The sequence below is a fragment of the Gopherus flavomarginatus genome, chromosome 5 (genome assembly GCF_025201925.1).
Source record: "Gopherus flavomarginatus isolate rGopFla2 chromosome 5, rGopFla2.mat.asm, whole genome shotgun sequence".
In the NCBI taxonomy this organism is placed as follows: Eukaryota; Metazoa; Chordata; order Testudines; family Testudinidae; genus Gopherus; species Gopherus flavomarginatus.
In genome coordinates this window covers 88,969,790-88,993,868 of record NC_066621.1, presented here as the reverse complement: position 1 = coordinate 88,993,868, position 24,079 = coordinate 88,969,790, and the positions used below count along the sequence as shown (strand labels likewise).

At 42.5% G+C, this 24,079-nt stretch overlaps 1 protein-coding gene across 22 annotated transcripts in view; it reads right to left on the bottom strand.

Moving 5' to 3' along the window:
* The window catches only part of GPHN (gephyrin), a 596,340-nt gene that overhangs the window by 522,634 nt on the left and 49,627 nt on the right, over positions 1-24,079 (bottom strand). For 3 of the 22 annotated variants that reach the window (XM_050953477.1, XM_050953478.1, XM_050953479.1), the window contains one exon: positions 17,472-17,543. The exons of the other annotated variants lie outside the window; for them this stretch is intronic. In XM_050953477.1, the coding sequence (XP_050809434.1) occupies positions 17,472-17,543 (72 nt within the window). The remainder of the gene's footprint in view (positions 1-17,471; positions 17,544-24,079) is intronic. 22 annotated transcript variants of the gene reach the window in all.

Sequence of the window (24,079 nt, the reverse complement as noted above, 5' to 3'; positions counted from 1 at the left end):
GGTGAATTCTGCACAACTGCGCATGTGCAGAATTTATGTCCCCTGCAGATTTCACTGCTTCTCAGCAAAAAAAGGACTTTCTGACAGGGAAGCAAAGGGAAGCAACAAGAGCAGTCATATGACCCTCCCCAGCAGTATGTTTGGGTGCCCAGGGCGGCCATCAGAGAGCTAAATGATTGTGGGGCAGAGGGAGGGATTCAGGGAAAACTCGGCTGGTGGCTTCTACATTGTGCCAGGGTCAGCTGATAGTCCCAGCTGGGCTGGGGAGGATGGGACTTCCTTTTCCTCTGCATGGGATCCATGGCTGGGTCAAACCCTCCCCCAAATTTCTCCCCAGCTGCAGGGAGCTCTGCAAACTCCTGCCCCTCACACTTGCTGCACTTATTGCTCCTCAGTTTCAGGGGGAGAGATTACTGTACAGGAAGCTGCTCCCCCATCTGCCGAACCCCCGTGCACTCAGACCACCTCATACCCAGACCCTCCCACCGAGCATCACCCCCCGCACCCGGATCGCCCTCCCCCATGAGCCCCATTCCCCCTGAACCTGGAACATCCCGTTGAGCCACCCACTCACAGATCTCGACCCCACAGAGCCCCAACCAGCTGCACCTGGATCCCCACCCCACTGAGCCCCACTCTCCCAGCATCTAAACTCACCACCACTGAGCCCTCCACATCCAGACCCCCACACTGAGCCTCAACCACCTACACCGGGACCCCCCTGCAGAGTCCAATTACCGTTGCACCCAGAAGCCCCCAACAATCCCCTGTGCATCCAGATCCCCCATTAAGCCACCCACACCCAGACTGCCCCACACAGAACCCTCTTAACCCACACCTGTATTCCCCCACACTAAGCCCTTCCTGCCTTGCTAAGCCTGCCTGCCCACCCACACCTGCTGCATCTACCATGGAGGGGCAGGGCCCTGGAGTGTTTCTGGGACAGGCCCAATCCTTGCATTGTGTCACAGTTGGTTGCAGCCTCACTGCTGAGTCCGTGTCCAGGGGGGAAAATGCACAGTGATCTCCCCTCTCTGTGCAGCCAGTGGCCTGTGCTCCCCAGTGCCATGCTGGAGCCTCCATATTTATTTGGCAAATAACATTTGCAAAATTTTGCAATATTGTGCACAAAAAATTTATTTTTTTGGTGCAGAATGCTCTCAGGAGTAAACAAAGAACGCAGTGGTTAACTGAATTCAAATTGAAGTAATGATCCTAACAGACTGTGAATAGCTCCATCTCTAGCCAGGGGCAGTTGAGAAGGAACTCAGCAGGGTTAGTCAGTGCGCACTGACTAACATCGTGGTATAGCATAAGGAGAGAGAGAGCGTGCTGCCCTCACCCCAAGAGCCACTCCACAGCTCCCACTGGTCAGGAACAGTGGCCAGTGGAAGCTGTGGGTGAGGCACCTGGGGACAGGGCGGCATGCAGAGCCGCACCTCTGCGTAGGAGCTGGAAGGGGGACATGCTGCTTCTTCTGGGAGCTGCTTGAGGTAAGCACCACTCGGAGCCTGCACCCCAACCCCCTCCCATGACCCAACCCCCTGCCCCAGCCCTGATCCCCCTCCTGCTCGTCGAACCCCTCAGTCCCACCCAGGAGCATCCTCCTACACCCTAAGATCCTCATCCCCAGCCCCACCCCAGAGCCTGCACACACTCATGCACTCCAGCCCCCTGCCCCAGCCCCAGCCCCAGTCCCCTCTCGCACTCCGAAACCCTCAGCCCCAGCCCAGAGCCCCCCTCCTGCACCCCAAATCCCTCATCCTCAACCCCACCCCGGAGCCCTCACCACCACCCCCTGGAACCTCAACCCCCTGCCCCAGCCTAGAGCCTCCTCCCACACCCTGAACCCCTCATTTTTGGCCCCACCCTGGAACCGACACCCCCAGCCCAGAGCCCGTACCCTCTCCCACACCCCAACCCCCTGCCTCAGCCCGGAGCCTCCTCCCATATTCCGGAGCCCCCTCCTGCACTTCAAACTGTGCATCCCTGGCCCCAGTCCAGAGCCCACACCCCTATTCGGAGCCCTCCCCCCTCCCCTCAACTCCCTAAACCAACATGGTGAAAATGAGCAAGTGAGGGAGGGAGGGGAGAGCAAGCAACAGAGGGAGGGGTGATAGAGTGAACAGGGTTGGGGGTGGGGCCAGGGCGGGGCCTTGGAGGAGGGGCAGGACAAGGATGTTCAGTTTTTTTGCAACCAGGGACTGCTAACAGGGAGTTTCGCAAGGGAGTTCTCCAAGTGAAGGAGGAGCAAATACAGCATCTGTGGGGTAAGTGACTGTCTGTAGTGTGTGTTTGGGGGTTACTTGCTGTGTGCTGAGCTTGTGTTTGTCAGTCTGTTTGTTTGTTTGCTTGTTTGAAGGACCGTGTGCTGTGGCTGGCAGTTGGAGGTTGTGAGCTTCAAAGGAAGGTTTGAAAGCTACAAGCCTCTGGTAATTGGCTGAGCCTTAATCAGTGGGCAGGGCATTCACACAGGCCAGGGCTTTATAAAGCCGCACACAAGCGACCAGGGGCTGCTAACAGGGAGTTTTGCAAGGGAGTTTGGGAAGGGAGCGGAGGTCCCTTGTCAGTTCTATCCGTGCCTCTTTAGTTCCCTTAAAACCTATAAACTAAACTCCATTCAGAACTTCTTGCTTTAAACAACCCTTTCATTAACTAGGAGGCAATGCAGGCAGAAGCCCAGCAGCAGAGTGGGGGCTATCCAGTTTATTGCACTGAGTGTAGCATGTATGATTACCTGCCCTGTGGGCGGGTGGTGTATGTGTGCAGTCGGTGCAAGGAGCTCCTGGCCCTCAGAGACCACATACGGACTTTGGAGGCCAGGGTGGCGGAACTAGAGGAACTAAGAGAGGCAGAGAGGTATACTGATGAGGCTTTCCGGGACACTGTAGAATTGTCCCACCTCCAGTCAGACAGCCCCTGCGCTGTCAAGGAGGATGAAAGGCCCAGGGAAGCAGAGCAGTCAATGGGAGCAGAGGGAAACCTTCCCATAGATGGGACCCTCCTTCCAGATGGCGCTGGGGTTGCCTCTCACACTGAGGTTACCCCTCTGGGGGAGGGAACTCCAGTTGCTAGCAAAAGGCATGTGTTAGAAATGGGAGATTCGATCATTAGAAACGTAGATAGCTGGGTTTGTGATGACCGGGAGAACCGTATGGTGACTTGCCTGCCTGGTGCTAAGGTTGCAGATCTCTCAAGGCATCTAGACAGACTTATGTGTAGTGCTGGGGAGGAACCGGTGGTCGTGGTACATGAAGGTACCAGTGACATAGAGAAGGGTAGGAGAGATGTCCTGGAAGCCAAATTTAGGCTGCTAGGGAAGAGACTGAAATCCAGGACCTCTATGGTGGCATTCTCAGAAATGCTCCCAGTTCCACGTGCAGGGCCAGGTAGGCTGGCAGAGCTTCAGAATCTCAATGCGTGGATGAGACAATGGTGTAGAGAGGAGGGGTTTACGTTCATTAGGAACTGGAGAAACTTTTGGGATGGGGGGAGCCTATACTGGGGAGACGGGCTCCACCTAAACCAAAGTGGAACCAGACTGCTGGCACTAAACATTAAAAAGGTTGTAGAGCAGTTTTTAAACTAGGAGATAGGGGAAAGCCGACTGCAGCAGAGGAGCATGTGGATCAGACACAGACTTCTCTTAGGGGAGAGTCTAATGACAGAGAATCTCCAGGTTATAGTCAGGAGCAGAGGATGGAAGAGGATAATGTAAGGGCCAGATCAGATTATAAACAGTCACATAAAAAAAGAATCTGACACATCAGAAAAGGGCAGACAAATAAACAGGGACAAGTTTTTAAAGTGCTTGTACACAAATGCTAGAACTCTAAATAATAAGATGGGTGAACTAGAGTGCCTTGTGATAAAGGAGGATATTGATATAACAGGCATCGCAGAAACCTGGTGGACTGAGAGCAATCAATGGGACACAATCATTCCAGGGTACAAAATATATCGGAAGGACAGAACAGGTCGTGCGGGGGGGGTGGTGGAGGGAGAAGTGGCACTATATGTGAAAGAAAATGTAGATACAAATAAAGTAAAAATCTTAAGCGAATCCACATGTTCCATAGAATCTCTATGGATAGAAATTTAAGGCTCTAATAAAAATATAACATTAGGGATCTATTATCGACCACCTGACCAGGACAGTAAGAGTGATGATGAAATGCTAAGGGAAATTAGAGAGGCTATCAAAATTAAGAACCCAATAATAGTGGGGGATTTCAATTTTCCCCATATTGACTGGGAACATTTCACTTCAGGACAAAATGCAGAGATAAAATTTCTCAATACTTTAAATGACTGCATCATGGAGCAGCTGGTACGAGAACTCACAAGGGGAGAGGCAACTCTAGATTTAATCCTGAGTGGAGCGCAGGAGCTGGTCCAAGAGGTAACTATAGCAGGACCACTTGGAAATAGTGACCATAATACAATAGCATTCAACATCCCTGTGGTAGGAAGAACATCTTAACAGCCCAACACGGTGGCATTTAATTTCAAAAGGGGGAACTATGCAAAAATGAGGGGGTTAGTTAAAAGGTACAGTGACTAAAGTGAAATCCCTGCAAGCTGCATGTACGCTTTTTAAAGACACCATAAAAGAGGCCCAACTTCAATGTATACCCCAAATTAAGAAACACAGTAAAAGAACTAAAGAGCCACAGTGGCTTAACAACCATGTAAAAGAAGCAGTGAGAGATAAAGACTTCCTTTAAAAAGTGGAATTCAAATCCTAGTGAGGCAAATAGAAAGGAGCATAAACACTGCCAAATTAAATGCAAGAGTATAATAAGAAAAACCAAAAGAGGAGTTTGAAGAACAGCTAGCCAAAAACTCCAAAGGTAATAACAAAATGCTTTTTAAGAACTTCAGAAGCGGGAAGCCTGCTAAACAACCAATGGGGCACCTTGATGATCGAAATACAAAAGGACCGCTTAAAGATGATATAGTCATTGCGGAGAAACTAAATGGATTCTCTGCTTCAGTCTTCATGGCTGAGGATGTTAGGGATTCCCAAACCTGAGGGCTTGTCTACATCACAAAGTTGCAGCGCTGGTGAGGGGGTTACAGCGCTGCAACTTAGGAGGTGTACACATCTGCAGGGCACCACCAGCGCTGCAACTCACTGTTTGCAGCGCTGGCCGTACTCCCGTTTTGTCTCGGGTGTAGAGGATCCAGCGCTGGTGATCCAGCGCTGGTAATCAAGTATAGACACTTACCAGCGCTTTTCTTGACCTCCGTGGAATAAGCAGGTATCCCAGCATACCTGAGGAAGCCTCTGGTAATCAAGCTGGTCTCCTTCCCCGGTTTGCTCTCGCATTCCCCGAACCCCGAGCAAGCAGGTCTCCTTCCCTGAGGTTTGCTGGGTGGTTCCGGGAACGCGAGAGCAAACCGCGGCGAAGCTGGTCTCCTTTCCCGGTTTGCTCTCGTGTTCCCCGAACCCCCGAGCAAGCAGGTCTCCTTCCCTGCGGTTTGCTGGGTGGTTCCGGGAACGCGAGAGCAAACCGCGGCGAAGCTGGTCTCCTTTCCCGGTTTGCTCTCGCGTTCCCCGAACCCCCGAGCAAGCAGGTCTCCTTCCCTGCGGTTTGCTGGGGGGTTCGGGGAACGCGAGAGCAAACCGCGGCGAAGCTGGTCTCCTTTCCCGGTTTGCTCTCGCGTTCCCCAAACCCCCCTTGAAGCCGCCCAACAGTGCTGCAGTGTGGCCACATCTAACACCACTTGCAGCGCTGGTTGCTGTAAGTGTGGCCACTCTGCAGCGCTGGCCCTATACAGCTGTACTAATACAGCTGTAACAACCAGCGCTGCAAAATTGTAGATGTAGACATACCCTGAGCTGGCTTTTGTAAGTGACAAATCTGAGGAACTGTCACAGATTAAAGTGTCACTAGAGGAAGTTTTGGAATTAATTGAAAAACTCAACATTATCTAAAGTCACCGGGACCAGATGGCATTCACCCAAGAGTTCTGAAAGAACTCAAATGTGAAGCTGAGGAACTATTAACTAAGATTTGTAACCTGTCCTTTAAATCGGCTTCGGTACCAAATGACTGGAAGTTAGCTAATGTAATGCCAATATTTAAAAAGGGCTCTAGAGGTGATCCTGGCAATTACAGATCGGTAAGTCTAACGTTGGTACCGGGCAAATTAGTCAAAACAATAGTTAAGAATAAAATTGTCAGACACATAGAAAAACAAACTGTTGAGCAACAGTCAACATGGTTTCTGTAAAGGAAAATCGTGTCTTACTAATCTATTAGAGTTCTTTGAAGGGGTCAACAAACGTGGACAAGGGGGATCCAGTGGACATAGTATACTTAAATTTCCAGAAAGCCTTTGACAAGGTCCCTCACCAAAGGCTCTTATATAAATTAAGTTGTCATGGGATAAAAGGGAAGATATTTTCATGGATTGAGAACTGGTTAAAAGACAGGGAACAAAGGGTAGGAATTAATGGTAAATTCTCAGAATGGAGAGGGGTAACAAGTAGTGTTCCCCAAGGATCAGTCCTCGGACCAATCCTATTCAATTTATTCATCAATGATCTGGAGAAAGGGGTAAACAGTGAGGTGGCAAAGTTTGCAGATGATACTAAACTGCTCAAGATAGTTAAGACCAAAGCAGACTGTAGAAGAACTTCAAAAAGATCTCACAAAACTAAGTGATTGGGCAACAAAATGGCAAATGAAATTTAATGTGGATAAATGTAAAGTAATGCACTTTGGAAAAAATAACCCCAATTATACATACAATATGATGGGGGCTAATTTAGCTACAACGAGTCAGGAAAAAGATCTTGGAGTCATCGTGGACAGTTCTCTGAAGATGTCCACGCAGTGTGCAGAGGCGGTCAAAAAAGCAAATAGGATGTTAGGAACCATTAAAAAGGGGATAGAGAATAAGACTGAGAATATATTATTGCCCTTATATAAATCCATGGTACGTCCACATCTCGAATACTGTGTACAGATGTGGTCTTGCCTCAAAAAAGAAATACTGGCACTGGAAAAGGTTCAGAAAAGGGCAACTAAAATGATTAGGGGGTTGGAGAGGGTCCCATATGAGGAAAGATTAAAGAGGCTAGGACTCTTCAGCCTGGAAAAGAGGAGACTAAGGGGGGATATGAGAGAGGTATATAAAATCATGAGTGGTGTGGAGAAAGTGTATAAGGAAAAGTTATTTACTTATTCCCATAATACAAGAACTAGGGGTCATCAAATGAAATTAATAGGCAGCAGGTTTAAAACAAATAAAAGGAAGTTCTTCTTCACGCAGCGCACAGTCAACTTGTGGAACTCCTTACCTGAGGAGGTTGTGAAGGCTAGGACTATAACAGCGTTTAAAAGAGAACTGGATAAATTCATGGTGGTGAAGTCCATAAATGGCTATTAGCCAGGATAGGTAAGGAATGGTGTCCCTAGCCTCTGTTTGTCAGAGGATGGAGATGGATGGCAGGAGAGTGATCACTTGATCATTGCCTGTTAGGTTCACTCCCTCTGGGGCACCTGGCATTAGCCACTGTCAGAAGACAAGATACTGGGCTAGATGGACCTTTGGTCTGACCCGGTACGGCCATTCTTATGTTTTGTGGGAGCAGGAAGTTGGCAACCCTAGTCTCAAATGTGTTTGTTACTGGGTAACACCCACAAGATAGCTTACATCCAGTCTAGCAAGCCATTGTGCATGGATTAACCAAGCTTCACGGCCTATTGAAGACACTTAGGTCTCACAATGGGTTACAGAAGAAACCCATTCCATGCAGATATCAATTCCTGCTGTCACCTCAGCCTCCAAGCAACCAATGGAAACCCCTCTGAGGCATCAAGCCTTGTAAAGACATGTGATATGTTCATGTGACCGTGGACTCCATCTTCTGTCATTAACTTTCCACAAACTGGGCTGTATACTTTGTATGAAACATAAAATTTCCAGGAACATGGCAAAGGATATAAAAGACCCCTGGGATGAGTACATTTTGCCTCTTTCCTGCCCTGATTTTCTGGACTGTGGATTTACGACTGAGGATCTTCCAATCTTTTGGAAGTTACCACAGAGACTTTACAACTCAGCAGTCTATAACATCACTGCTATAAACCTGATATAAAGACATTGCAATTATTGTAAGTAAATGATCTATTAACCACTTTAATTCCCTTCTTTTCTTTTATTAATAAAACTTTAGATTTTAGTTACTAAAGGATTGGCAGCAGCATGATTATTGGGTAAGATAAAAGTTATATATTGACCTGACTAAGTGGCTGGTCTCTTGGGATTAGAAGGACCCTATATTTGATTAAATTGGTTTTCAATAATCACTTATCATAAAGTAGAGTGTCTGCTTGATAAGATAAGAGCTAGAATGCCTAAGGGTTAATAAGAAGTCAAAAATGCAATGTGGTGAGAGAGTTTATTTTGGTACTGGTTTGGTATAACCTAATGATGGAATAACCACCAGTTTGGAGTGAGTCTGCTCTATTTCTCAGCAGTTTTTCCCAAATCTGGTATTCTCATCTGTGATGCACTGAGGCACGGTGACACCTTCTTGAAGAGAAAAGACCGGGTACTAAAGAAGAATATAGAGAAAGGTATAATAAGAACCAATCACTGGAACATGAAGCCAGACAAAGTCAAATTGGAAATAAGACACACTTAACAGTGACAGTAATTAATCATTTCAACTATCACAGGAAGTAATGGATTCTCCATAACCTGATGTCTTCAAATGAAGACTGGATGATCTTCTGGAATGATGCATAGTCCTTTATTGCACCCAATAACTAATATGTAAAATGTAATGGTCTGTGATATACAGAAAGCCAGACTAGATAATCTAATGGTGCCTCCTGGTATTAATTAAAGTCTATGACTGGACACTGCTTTTCAAGGTATTTCTACAGCTCAACACCGGGGGCACCATATCCCATAAGAGGAAATGACCAGAAACCCTTGAAGTGGCATCTCAACCACCTGAACTTCCACAAGAGGAGTTTTGAACAAATTATTTAACTACATGATTAGGGACAAACTATGAAAACAATTACGGGAAAAAAATAGGTGATATCACTGCCAAAGAAGTAAAGATAGAAGTAAAGAGAATATACTGAAACCTACTTCCATTGCCTAAGTTAAACTACAAACAGATAGCTCTGACGCTGTTTAAATTTTGAAGTGTTTCATGAAACACCACAGGAGTTTATTTTAGGATAAGGTTAAATTGCAGGCACTGAAGAAACACATTAAACAAAATTATTCTCTCTTTACCTGCAAAAGAGGTTACTGTTATCAAAAACTTCTTTAATACTTCAATAAGCTCTAGTTCCAGGTGCACAGCCAGTGACATCCACCAGTTCTGTGGACTGACTTTCTTTAAAACTTTGACTACAAACATGTACTGCTTCAATATTATTTTTTTGGAATCTAAACTATTTGACAGTTGAAAAATGAACAGGTACTTTAAAAAGAAGGAAAAAATGTTTTCCAATCTATTAATAAAAGCTAGGTGTGACAGGATAAGATCTACCAGTTACAAAATCTTGAAGGATATGGTGATCAGAAACAATCAGTTCAAAATACTTTTTGGTTAATAAATCAGTCAATTTTAAATAAAACTATTTTGATAAGAAAAAAGTAAGTTTATGTACCCAATGAATTTAAGATTGTTTTATTTAACTAATAAAACTATTGTAAAATGGTGGGTTTTTAATTCAATTCCAATTTCTATCTCAATGCAGCCTGACTCAAATCATGAGTAAAAAATTATTTTGTCATTCCCTATTTTCTAACATAATAAAAATGTAAAAATGAACAATCTGAATAAAAGTTAATATAATTATTTAAATAAGAGTATAGATGTAGTAGTATATCCTCCTGGCTAGCAAAAAGTACAATCAAATTATACCAAACAAACAATGAGAATCAACCTTCTTGGGGGAAACTAACTAAAAAGTACAAATGCAAAACAATATTAAAATCAATTTAAATATAGGCTCTCTCTTTGCTGATATAAGTCAAGACTAAAATAAGTGATTTACGTCACTCTGATTTAAATCAATCTACATCCTGCCCCCTCTCCCCCTACACACACACAAAATTACACTGGTCCAGGGATAAGACAGGGACTATTTCATGTCCCTTTAGGACTAGGAAAAGGTGTTATTCACAACTGGAGAAACTTTTAGCTTTCCAATTACACAAAGCCCTTATTTATATGTCATAGTATATCCTGAGTCAGCAAACCTTAAAGGTGACATTACTATGTATGAAAAAGCTATTTTTGGTAGATTTTAAGTTTCTAAATATTTTTCCTCTCCCTCACAGGTTGGTACAGCTGGACTCTGATTCTCACGAGTGGCAAATGCAGTCATTCCAAAGTCATCATAGTAAAATATTTAAATACACACTCATCTCCTGACCCACATTAAACAGGGTATATGTGTATGTATAAGAGTTCCAAATCTGCAGCAAAAGAATGTGAAGACCTAAGAATTCCCCTCTGCACATTTTCTAAAAGTGCAAAATGAATCGGTTTATCTGTGGTGTATTCACACAAAAAAATCTTGCTAAACCACCCCAAAACTCTTAGGGAGGCACTGCCCTTAGTAGTGTGATAGTGATGGACAGGAATCACTTACCTTTTATGGTGGGTTCTGAGAGTTGGGTGGGCAAGGTGACCATATTTCGCAAAGTGAAAATGGAACGCCATGCAGGGCTGACCCTAGCCCCTCCTCCCACGCCTCCACATAGGTTGGCCTGAGCCACCTGGCATCAACACTTGTGTCCCAAAACATTCCTCCATGCCCCCTAGGGTTCGCCACCCATCTTCTGCCAAACAAGTGGGGATGTCCGGGACAGGGCTTAAAAAGGGGACCATTCTGGCCAAAACAGGATGAATGGTCACTCTATGGGTGCAAGATGAGGGGTATAAAATTTAGTGACCTGCACAAAAATGCTACTGCTTTTAATATATTTAGCCGTCTCTGGGGCTTGTCTTCTATCATTATTACTTTTTTTATTGCAGTAGTGCAGAGGCACAGCAGTATACAGCAGCCCCAGCACTAAAACACTGTACGAAAAATGTAACAATAAGGTCTTTACCACAAAGAATTTACAATCTAAGGGCTTGTCTACACTGGCAATTTACAGCGCTGCAACTTTCTCGCTCAGGGGTGTGAAAAAACACCCCATCCCAAGAGCAGCAAGTTTCAGCACTGTACAGTGCCAGTGTAGACAGTGCACCAGCACTGAGAGCTACACTCATTGTGGAGGTGGTATTTTTAGAGCGTTCGGAGAGCTCTCTCCCAGCGCTCTGCTGCGACCACACAAGCTACGTTAAAGTGCTGCCGCAGCAGCGCTTTAACATTGCCAGTGTAGACTAGCCTTCAGTGAGTACATAACTGTCACTAGGCTTTTGTACTTTGAGTTGATTGCCAATTAACTTGAGGTATTTAACACAGGCTACCTTCCCTGTTAGTTCCATGCTAAAAATGTTTGTTCTTTAGGGATCAGCCCAAGTACAAAAGTGTAGGTGGAGACATACCCTCTGAGACTCGGACTGAGGTGATCACCATTCCAGTAGGCTGCTCCAATGGGTATGCCCAGCATTGCTGAAGCTACATGGCTGCTCAAAAGGCAGCTCCTATCTTCTGTCATCCACCAACAACATAGTCCCCACAACCCATCACTAGTGTTCCAACAATGCAGCAGGAAAAAGGAAAGGTGGCTGGGCCAAGCTGCTGCTGATGTACTGAGTGAGTGGAGAATTCTGTCACTGCTGTAACCTGCTTCTCTGTAGGCCACTTGCTAAATGTCCACTCTAGTGTTTGAAAAACAGATTCCAGGAAACAGCCTATATAGCCCAGTTTTGCTCTAACACCCAGAGGGGATTTTTCTTGCCTCTCAAAACCACCACCCCTCCATGTACACCAAGCAAAGGATGATCTATTGCAAGAAAAAATAGAAAAGAAACAGGCACTGGAGTTATTCACATGGAAGGTGGATTCAAAGACATAGGCTTGGGAAGCATTGCTACTTCTAACAGTAAATCATGAGTTTCATGATACTTAGTCTTTTTCCCTCAGGAGTCATTTGTTTACATAAGAATCTCAGCTCTCATTTTAAAAAAAAAGTTTCTAGCCCTCATGGTTGTAGAGAAAAGTTTGAAAACGTGACCCCTGTGGTCCATAATATTCATTTCCATAGAACCTTGGTAAAACTGTGGAAGTTGGACTAATTTCATAGCATGTCCATAAACCTCAAAGCACATTTTGAATACTGTATAAACAACAGGAAAAACATGGAAAGATGACCAAATTTAAGAGAGATTTTTTTCTGAACCTATCATTTTATTTTCTTTGAGCTCTTCTATGCCTGTCAGACATCTGGGATCTTCCAAAGCAATGCAGTGCAGGAAGCAGTAACTTCTACCCCTCAGCTGCCTGCAACATCCTTTTACCAATGCCCAAACATTGAACTGTTGTGTTTTAAAATTAAAATGATAGAGAATATGTAAACCAAGGTGGCTACCTTGCACATCTCCAGCAGCAATTCAGAAACCCTCTCAAGCACACATAACAGCTAGCATTTCAGCATAGTGGCCTTTGGAAGTATCTTAAAAAACTTCTTTGCTACACTAAAGCAAACGTACCTAACTACCTGGTTAGAGTGATTTAACTTACAGCAATTTAAAATCACACTGTATATTTGCATGCAGGATTTAAATCACTGATTTTAATCTTATTTTGCATTAGTACTTTTTAGTTATTTTCCTAAAGAAAGGTTGATAACCATTAGAACATGTTGATTTGCAACGACACAGTATAACCTCAGAGTTACGAGCACCTTGGGAATGGAGGTTTTTCGTAATTCTAAAATGTTTGTAACTGAACAAAACGTTATGGTTGTTCTTTCAAAAGTTTACAACTGAACATTGACTTAATACAGCTTTGAAACTTCACTATACAGAAAAAAAATACTGCATTTAACCATCTTAATGTACATGAAACATGCACAGAAACAGTTGGGTTTTTTTTTTTAAAGATTTGACAAGGTAAGACACTTTCCCCCTTTTTTTAAGTAGTTTATGTTCAACACAGTACCGTACTCTATCTGCTTTCTTTTTTTCTTTCTTGTCTCTTCTGCTGCCTGATTGCATAATTCCGCTTCCAGTTCATAACTCAGTTCATAACTGTGGTGTTCGTAACTCTGTGATTCTACTGTATACAGGCTTTATGCTAACTTGGTGCTTCTTTTTGCTAACCAGGAGGATACACTATATCTGTACACATTTATTTAAGCAATATATAGCTTAAATATTAAAAATCTGAATAAATGTAATTTATCTTGTTTATTATGTTAGAAAATGGTAAATGATGCATTTCTCATTTAATAGATGCTAAAAAATTTTAAACTTGTGATTTTTCAAACTCTACTTTTATTAAAATTAAAATTCAGTTAAAATGCAAGAAATTTTATTTTTTTAGTGAAATACTACTTTAAATGTGCTGAATACATAAAAACTACTTGCTCAAAACATGTTTTATATTTAAAATTAACTGATCTATTTAAAAAAAAAGTATCTGTAGTTAGTGAACTGAACTGACTTTCTGGTTATCGTGTTATTCAAGGTTTTAGAACTAGTAGATTTCACTTTGCCAAACCTAGCTGTTAGTCATCAATCAGAAGAGGAAAACAAGCATTTCATGCTTTTTCAACTCCAAATTAGTTTCTTAACTTTGAATGAACTAGTCACTGAATTAAACTAAAATGAAGAAAATGTTCTCTATGAACCTGCAGAAAAGGCCATTACATTCAATCAAAATCTGGTTTAACACTCCAACAAACTCTGGTTTCAGGTGCTAAGCCAGTGACTTACACCAGTTCAGTAGTTTAACTTTCTTTAAAACTTGGCAACTGATTAATAATATTCTTTAAATTAAATCAGTTTAATAGATTAAAGGTGAATTTATCAGCAAATTTACCTCAAAGTGCTAACAGTAATTCCCATGTTCATGCAATTTTGAAGGTATTTCAGCTATGGTGGAAAACATCTGCAAAACCAGTAAGAAAATGCTGTCCTGATCCTTGTATCTGGGGTGGATATGGACAGCTTGTAGGAGTACATCATGTAATTACCTTTCCCAAAGACCTTCCTTTTAGTGACTTTCCTTTTTCAATTATTATGCCTTAAGCCTGAAGTAAATCAGATCTTTGTGACAATTGGGCCCTGTGTCAATAGATCACCTGTTAGTAGATGAACTGGATATTCTACTATTCTAAAGAACTGCATTATAAAGATCTGCTCTACATGCTGCCATTTGTAACAATCAGGTCTACACTTAATGGCATTTGTACCATTTAAAAGAATAAACCTATACAAAGCTTTTACTTAACAAAAAGTTCACATTTCATGGCAGAGAAAATATTAAAGACTTCTTGAAAGAAATAAGTCTGTTACATGGAACAAAACTATATTATAAGCATGATCAGTACCATTGTCTCAAAGAGAGATCGTGAAATGGTATTGTTTTCCTTCTCTCTCTCTCTGACACTTTATCTCTTAATGTACAGATTAGAGAACGTCACAGAAAAATTAATTCTATTTTTGAACTCCAGAGACTGTTGGTTTCTTTGTATATTTTCCTTGCTACATTCCAGTACTCTTTGTTCAAAAGATTAATTATAAGAAAGTGTTTGTCATTTCTGAAAATAAATTCCGAGTGGGAATACTTGCCATCATGATGCTGTAACTCACCAGAAAGGTGTGAAATAGCACTGCTTTATTCTAATAGCACCCACTAGCCTAGATATTGTCAAGGATATATCAGCATCTCTGTGAAATACTCTTTGTAATTTCAGAGCTATCTTACTCTTAGCTACAAAATTCCACTCAGGTTTCTGATTTAGTTCGGAGGGTCTCCGTTTGGAAATAATTTTCTTAAATAGCAATAGTTGGTGGGTTTTTTTAATAAAAGTATCAAATTACTTATCACCTACATAGCACCTTTCAATTTTAAATCTTCTATAGAAGTCTCACTGCCAAAATTAAGATACAAATTAAGTTCCATGCAAAATTCAAATGGAACTACTTATAAAGACACAACCAACAATTCACCATATAAATATGAGGGTGAGGGAAAAGAATGAACTACAAGAGGGAAGTGAAAGTGGCCTTTTACCCGTTTTTGTTTGTTTGTATCATTACAAGAAGGCTTTAAAGATTGTTGTGTTTTTGTTTGTTTAGTTAGGGGTGAGGGGCGGGATTTTATCCAGATTAGATATTCAGGTTCTACTTAGCCTGTTTTTCCTGGAAAACAAAATTTATGAAATCTGAGATAATCATGCAAGTGAAACCTGATTAAATGAAATGGAGATTTTTTTTTCAAACTTTGAAATATGCTGTTTGTTTGAACTGTTAAAAATTGAAAGAAAGTCTGTCTTTGTTAAATTATCAGCAACTCCACCCTTTCAAGTATGCACTGATAAATCCACAGTCATCCAAACGTTTCTAAAGAATTAAACTATTGAAGAAGTTTAAAAACACACAAAATACCATCATTAGGCCTTTCAAACACATCATAAAGTAGTACAAAAGTGTAAGTTCTTTGGAGCAGAGACCATCTTTTTGCTCTGTTTGTACAGAGCCTACTGCAGTGGAGTTCTGGTCTATGTCTGGGCACTCTTAAGTGCTACGGTACTAAGAAAGAAAGAAAGAAAGAAAGAATCCACTTTTCCTCTTTTAATAGGAATAGAAGTTATGCACTACAATTCTGTAACAACACTTGAGGAGGCTCACCCAATTTCCTTGTCAGACTCAGCCTTCTGGCCCCATGAGGAATTATATCAGTTTTTAAAAACAGTTTCAAGCCTTCTCCTTCTGAATATAATCTTAGAACTGTAAACCAGTATAAACTGATTCCTTAGGATTGAAATAAAGCAAGAGGCTGAACAGACGTAAAGACTCCTTGCCTCTCCTAAAGGGCTTCTAACGCTAGAGAACAACAGACACACAGTGGGGTAGGCTATTTATACATTTGTTTCAGGAGCAGAATAGTTCAAGAGACTTTGTGCACTCCCACAACCACTCAATGTTTCTAAATAGTTCCAGACTTGTGTAGCTAGACATACAACTCAAAGCTGGATTCTGTGGAGTCAATGTCAAAACAGATAATAATAAACAAGATTTGCCTTAAAAAATTTAAAAAAAAGATAATTGCTTCTACTGTTATGTTTAAAGAACAAATGCTAACATTCCAAAACAAATACTTCCAAAACTGATGAAACAATTTTTTTCTTACTATAGAGTTCTTGTCTCATAACATGAAGTCCACTACTCTGGAATACTCTGATGGCATTCAGAATGCTATGAATATACAGAGGCAACTCACTAGTGAAGAATTTTGGTACCATCTAACTCTCTGAAAAGGATCCAAGCACAGGCAAGCCAAAACAAATATGTCCCCTTGAAAAAGGTCTCAGAGAAAGAGCAGTCTTAACTAAATTCATAAGTCCCTCAAGACTCTGGTTCAGAGCTCCCAAACTTAGCAAGTGAAGTCTCTGGGCTAGTCCCCTAGAGTCTGAAAGACTGACCACAACCCATAGCAGCCTGCCTGGCTTATAGTCCCCTATCTCTTTCTCAGCTTCCTCTTCCTATTTAAATTACCCAGCCCAAAGCAAGGACAAGGGGATCCTTCATTATGCCCTGGCTTGCTTCAGCTGTAAGCTACAGATGATTCCTTAAAGCAGGGGTTGGCAACCTTTCAGAAGTGGTGTGCCAAGTCTTCATCTATTCACTCTAATTTAAGATTTTGCATGCCAGTAATACATTTTAACCTTTTTAGAAGGTCTCTTTCTGTAAGTCTATAATATATAACTAAACTATTGTTGTATGTAAAGTAAATGTAAAGTAAACACGCCATAGGTTGCCTACCCCTGCCTTAAAGAAATAGTACACTCCATCACATTCTTCCTAGCATCCCTTCTGCTATAGCCACTACAATCCACTGCAGCACAGGAAGCATGCAGGGAGTGAGAGAGGGCAGATTAATGTACATGCTGGTTGTTGAGCAATTGTGGCTAGCACCATCCCCCACAGACAGTCCCACAACTCACTTCAGTTAGCAAATCCAACCTCTGCTACCTCAATCCTGCATTATGTTAAATGACTACCCATATTCCCCAAATGCATTCAGCGTTGTACTTCAACAAAACAAAGAGCATGGAAATGAGATATAACTGTGCTTCCTGATATACAGGTATTAAAAGGGCTTACTTTTAATTTTTTGTTTTTAAACATCAAGTTGTATGTTGTAAAATAACAGAAAATCTGAAACAGTCTGCTTAATCAATTTGGAAATAGTTTATTTAGAAACTTTACAGCATTTATGCCTCTCCCACATAGAATCAATAAGTATTCCATTTTTCTCCTCCTACTGGCTCTGTGTAAATAAAACGTTAGTAGCTCATACCACATTGAACATATGTAGATCTCTGGCAGAGGGAATAATGAGATTGTTCCCAAGAAGAATACAGCATCTCATCTGAAACAAAAACCAGAACCAGTTTATCACAGGGAAAAACTACACAGTAGAAAGCCTCCACCTGAGAAACCCGCCTTTATTCTCAGATAATATAGAGAAGAGTCTGTTTAGGGTTTGAAAAGAAGATTTTATAAAACCTTGAAGAATCAGGTGAATACACCACATTCCACTGGATTTCACTGAGAGCAGGTCTTCACTGCCGAATCAGCGGGTAGTGATCAATCTATCGCGTCTCATGTAGACATGGATACATCAATCCCCAAACATGCTCCCTGTCAACTCCTGAACTCCAGCTCACGAGAGGCGGAAGCGGAGTCGACGGGGGAGCGGCAGCAGTTGACTCGCCACCATCCTCACGGCCAGGTAATTCAACCTAAGATACGCTGACTTCAGCTACGCTATTCACGTTGCTGAAGTTGCGTATCTTAGGTCAACACCCCACCCCCAGTGTAGACCAGGGCTGAATATCTGAAATGTAAAGCTTCTTTTAGGAAGAGAGAAACATAACTTGAACGAACAGCTTGCACTGCTCCTGGAACCAAGAATTTTACTTTGAGGAGCTCAGGTCTATGGAAACCCCCAAGGGAGAATTCCAGGTGAACAAGCACAGGAAGATTTATCTGTTCCCCTGCTCATCAGGCTGAAAGTTCTCCAAATCCTTTTATATGCACTCTGTCCACGAACAGCTTCCTGAATTTTAAGGGAAAGTCCATGAGCGTGCAGGAGCATCCATATTTTTATTTTCCAACTCCTGTCACCTGTAAGTCCAAACAATGATCATGTATTTTTCATCACCTATTATAGCACTACATTTTAAGGTAATATTCTAGTTACATTTACTTTAGAATTTTTTTTTCTTCCTTTCCAAACATTTTGTTTTCTATTTAGCAAGTTGCAACACTTGGATAATGTAGAATTTATTTCCTCATTCAAGAACTATATATAATACTTATCCTCCACTGCCCCCTCCCCACATGTAATGTCATGATTGCAGAGGATAACCAATAAGAGAATTAGATGGAAAGTATTTGCCCATCCCACAGTTCCTATTCCAGCACTTAGAAGTAAATTACATGATCACAAAATCATGGAACTATAAGGCTGGAAGGGACCTCAAGGTGTCAATTAGTCCAGCCCCCTGCACTAAGACAGAACCAAGTATCGAGGAGGAGTATAGATACTGGCATTGTGGTAGTCCTCCCCCTTTCAGAGGGAATGCCCGAAGAGGTAGGGTTGTTCAGGAAGGGAAACTGAAAAGGGCAGTGTATAAGGGCCCATCCACTGTCACAGAATTCTAGGGCTCAAAGGAAGTGGTGATGATTTCTGGTGCAGTAGGGCTGGGATACTATCTGAAAGGAGAGATTGGAGAAGTCCAGTGCTAGTTTCTCCTAGACTGAAGTGACCAAGTATCTATCGCACATAGCCCATTGTGTGAGCAAGTTACAAATGAAAGAGGAATCCTTAACCCTATTGGGTACCTATTGGAGCAATGCCTCGAATTCTGGGAGTGTGGGACACATTCATCAACCTCCAGCATTTATGACTGATTTGTGAATTCCTTGTGGTAAAAGAGGCCATTCAAGATGCTGTGATTGGGACCAACTTTTTTAAGAAACACCAAGTCACTGTGTTTCATTAACTCTGCATGTTCTTGGCTGTGACGGCATTTCCCCCCAACCACTATGGATGACCATATGAAAGTACGTGAAGTAGTGGTGGAAAAAAATTGGGTGGAGCCCCCTTGTGGCAAGAGGTTATCCCCAGCCAATTGAAGGGCTGGTGCCAGGAAGATGAGGAGGGCCTATTTGAGCTCAATCCCTAAAGTAGGCTGGAGCTCGTGGTGGGACACTCAGTTGGTAAGAGCTGCTAGGCAAAGTTCTGGTGCAGGAAGCCAACATATGTGGAACCATTGGCCACTTATCCGGGAATGGTGACTGGCACATTCGAGATGGGCATGTTGTTCCTGCAGGAATATCCCAAAACAGAGAATCCAGTTGATGTAAGGACTTGAGACCAGACAAGGATCATGGTAGCAAAGGGACAGAAAGAAAGGTCCAGTGAGATGCAGAGAAATTGGGGCTTGAGTTTAAGTTAAACCAACACAGACTGGAACCTGAACAGGTGCGAGCAGTGCAGGATGTTTTGATAGAATATGGAGACTTAGTTAGTAATGATGACCATGATCCAGGATACACTGAGGTAAAAAAACCACTGGATTAATACTGGGAATGCCAGATCTATCAGAAAGCGATCTTGGAGAGTCCCCATTCATTTTGTAGTAAGAGTTTATGCAGCACTTGCAAGAGATGAAGGATAAAGAGGTCAATCAGCTCACTTATCTGCTCCAGTGGTGCTGGTGCAGAAAAAATGTGGAGGAATGCAAGTCTGCATGGATTATCATAAACTGAATGATGTCACTGTAAAAAATGTCCATCACTTGCCCTGGATTGACAACACATCGAATCTCCTGGATAAAGCTTGATGGTTCTCCATTCTTGACCTGGCAAATGAGTACTGGCAAGTGGAAGTGCACCCAGAGGACAAAGCTAAAACATCATTCTACACTAAACAGGAATTTTGTGAGTTCAACATAAATGTTGTTTGGTCTGTGTAATATGCCCGGTACAGTCAAAAGGCTCATAGATACCTTCTTAGCAAACTTTCAGGAAACATCCTGCCTAGTGTAACTGGTGATATGTTAGGCCAAACCTTTGAAGAACACCTGAAGATACTGATATGAGTATCAAAAAGTAGAATGGAGACAATTTGAAAGTTAAGCCTGCTAAGTGTCAGTTTTTCTGCAGGGAGGTGAAATATTTGGGGCATGTGATTTCTACAGTGGGAATAGGCCCAGATCCAGAAAAGGTGGAAGCCATGCATGGCTAGTATCTTCACACATGACTGAAGTACGCTGTTTCTTGGGTTTGGCCTTTTACTACAGAAGAGTCATAGAATACATTGCTTTACACAGAATTTTGGACAAGGTAAAGTGCCTCTGGATTGAGGAGTGTCAAGACGCCTTCACAGAGCTGAAGCAGTGGCTGATGTCAGCTTCCCTCCCATTGTATCTAAATCCTCAAGTGCCTTTCTTGCTGGATACTGACGTAAGTGAGGTTGGTATTGGGGAAGTTCTGTAACAAATGGAAGACGGCCAATAGAAGGTGATAGCTTATGGTAGCTGAGCCCAAAGTAGAGCACAACTCAAGTATGTGATGATAAAGAAGGAGCTGCTCATTGTGGTGATCTTTATCAAACAAACGCTTTTAGCATTTTCTTCTAGGGAGATAGTTCACACTGAGAACAGATCACAGTTCTCTCCTACAGAATTTCCATTACCTGGAGGGCAGTTAGCCAGACTGTTGGAACAGCTGGCTCAGTTTGACTATCAGATTATATACTGCCCAGGGAAGCAACACCCGAATGCCAATGCCTTTTCCCAGAGGCCTGATTTGGAAGAAGCTAAACCAAAGACTGAGGTGGAGGAGATGCTGCGTGCATGTCAACCAGGGTTGTAGCACTCAGAGATTCAGAAAAGATCAGTGGGTCAGTAAATTGGCATTGGAGCCAGCAGGAAGATACTGACATTAAAAAAAAATGATTAAAAAGAAATGGTAGCAGGGAGCTCCCAGAGGAAATTCAGCATCCTCCCCAACTCAAAAGGTATCAGACTGTGTGGCCTGAGTTGAGAGTTAGACAGGGGATACTAGTGTGGACACTGTCAAGATCTGGGCAAAGGTCAGAACTTGTTCAAGTAGTGATGCCAAAGGAGAAAGTGCCAGGAATTTTGAGGACTCTTCATAATGTAAATATGGGGGTACATCTGGATATAAAAAAAAAGTTACTCATAAGGTCATGTCCCAGTATTTCTTGCTGGGATGGAGGAAGTCCATGAGGAACTGGTGTAGGTTGTGCAAGATGCTGGGGTCTCAGAAAGAAACAGAAAGTAAACAGAGGGCTCTAATGATCTCCACTCAGGCCAAGCATCCCCCTGAACAGGTAGAATAGGATATCCTGGGTCCTCTTCCCATTAGACCTCAAGGAAACAAATATGTGCTGGTTGTGGATGACAGTTTTTCAAAATGGGCAAAGGCATACCCCATTCCTGATGAAAAAGTTCAGACAGTAGCAAGGGCATTTGTCAAGAGGTTTGTGTGCTACCATTGGGTGCCTCAGCCTTTGCATACTGATGAGGGGAAAAAATCTTAAATCTCAATTGTTCCAACAGTTGCATAACCTTTTGGAGATCCCCAAAAAAAAAAAAATCCATACTACTCCTTATCATCACCAATCAAATGGGATCATCAGGTGATTCAACCGCAGGTTCGTTAATATGTCTTCTCTGATCAGACAATCAAAGTAAGTGGGACAAAGTTATCCCCCTGCATTATGATGGCATATCGGAGCAGTGTCCAGTCTTCTATGGGATATATATCCTATAATACAGTGTTATTCTGGCAGAACTGCCTACCTGTTAAGCTTATATCTGGGATAGATATATAAGAAAAGTTCAGCAATCTATCCGCGTATGGCACATGGATAGCAGGGTAACCGAGTACCATGAGACAGACTGTTAAGAGGCATCAGGCTAGAGCCACGTGCAAAAGGAAGGAATACTATCACCTCAGGGTCGTCAGGACGTGTACAAGCCAGAAAAGTTGGTGTGGGTACAGGACCAGACTAGAAGAAACAGGCAATGTAAAAAATTTACACAAAATATTTAATGGTCTCTATATAGTCCTCGGAAACTGTCCAGAGAGGTGTATGAGTTGTAAGCTGAGCCAGGTGGACAATCTTCTGTGGTCACTACAACTGGCTGAAGGCTTATGTGAATTCACAATTCATGGACAATGATCGTACACTGGAGCCCTGGGTGGTACCACCCAACCTCAGCCAACATATTCTCGGGGATCCCATATTACATCCCCCTGCAATTCTAATACAAAACCTGCACGGAATGTTCCTGAGTCAGAAAGCTTAGCTTGGGTACCCTGGCATGATGAAGATGGTAATGGTAAGGGCAAGGAAATGCTCAATGTGGTGGCAAAGCAAGCTATGGCAGAGGAGCATTCCTGAAATTCACTTCTGCCATCTTTGGTTCCAGTCTCAGAACCCCAGGGCAGATCACAGTGCATGCACAGACAGGCCATGTGGCTTAAGGACAACCTGAAGTAACTACAATAGGATGTGGGGATGCAACCTCAGAGAGGGGATAATATAATAAGCCAGCAGATGGCACCTAAGTTCTGGATCAAGCAATCAAGTCCTGGAGGATCAACTGCCTAGAGGGGCAAAAAGGAGGAGGATCCCATGACAGCTGGAAGGACCTGAAGGGTAAGTGCCATCTTGGCTGCAGTAGTGTGTATATGAGACCTCTGTGAAACAAAAAGCTGAATGCTAGACAGACTTGTGAGAATTTTGGATTTAGACTCACCTGTGTCCCAAAGGAATATAAAGGCAGAGGAGCGGAGAAGCAACATAACCAACAAGGCTAGATATCCAGACTGAGCAGCCACCAGAGGAGCAGCTCACCAGGCTAGTGCATCTCAGTTTTATGTGCTGGTGTGATAAAAAGGCCTCAGGTGGGGACTAAAGATTTTGCTCACCTCCAGAGGTGGTGGAAGGGACTGTGCTATTGTTCTTTTCTCAAGACTAAATATGCCCCGTTTTTTTAAATCTGTCCTTATAGATCAGGTTTTCTAAACCTCTGTTTGTCGTTGCTTTCCTCTGGATTCTCTCCAATTTACCCACATCTTTCCTAAAGTGTGGCACCCAGAATTGGACAGTGTACTCCAGCTGAAGCCTCACGAGTGCCAAGTAGAGTGGAAAAATTACCTACCATGTTTTAAATATGATATTCCCGTTAATACACTCCAGAATGATATTAGACTTTTAATGGACATTTAATCTGAGATCCACTAAAATTCCCAAATCCTTTTCATCAGTACTATTGCCAAGCTATTCTCCATTTTATATTTATGCATTTGGTATCTAAGTATTGTACTTTGCAGTTGTCTCTACCGAATTTCATATTGTTGATTTCAGACCAATTCTCCAATTTATCAATGTCCTTCTGAATTCTAATTCTGTTCTCCAAAGTGCTTGCAACCCTGCCCAACTTGGTGTGATCCACAAACTGTATAAGCATACTCTCCACTCCATTACATGAATCATTAATGAAAATGTGAGTAATACAAAACCAAGGACAGACCCCATGTGGGACTCCACTTTGACAGCAAATCACTGGTAACTAATATTTTATCATGATCTTTCAACCAGTTATACACCTATCTCATAGCAATTTCATCTAGACCCCATTTCCCTAGTTTGCTTTTAAGAATGTCATGGGAGACTATGTATTAAGCCTCACTTAAGTCAAGCTATATCACATGTACTGCTTACCCTCATCCACTAGGCCGGTTACCCTGGAAATTGGATTGGTTTAGTGTGATTTATCAAAAGCTATTGAACAAGTTACTTTAAACTGTGCATTGGTCCATTAATTGTGCCTTGCAATACCACAAGGAAAACCAAAATTC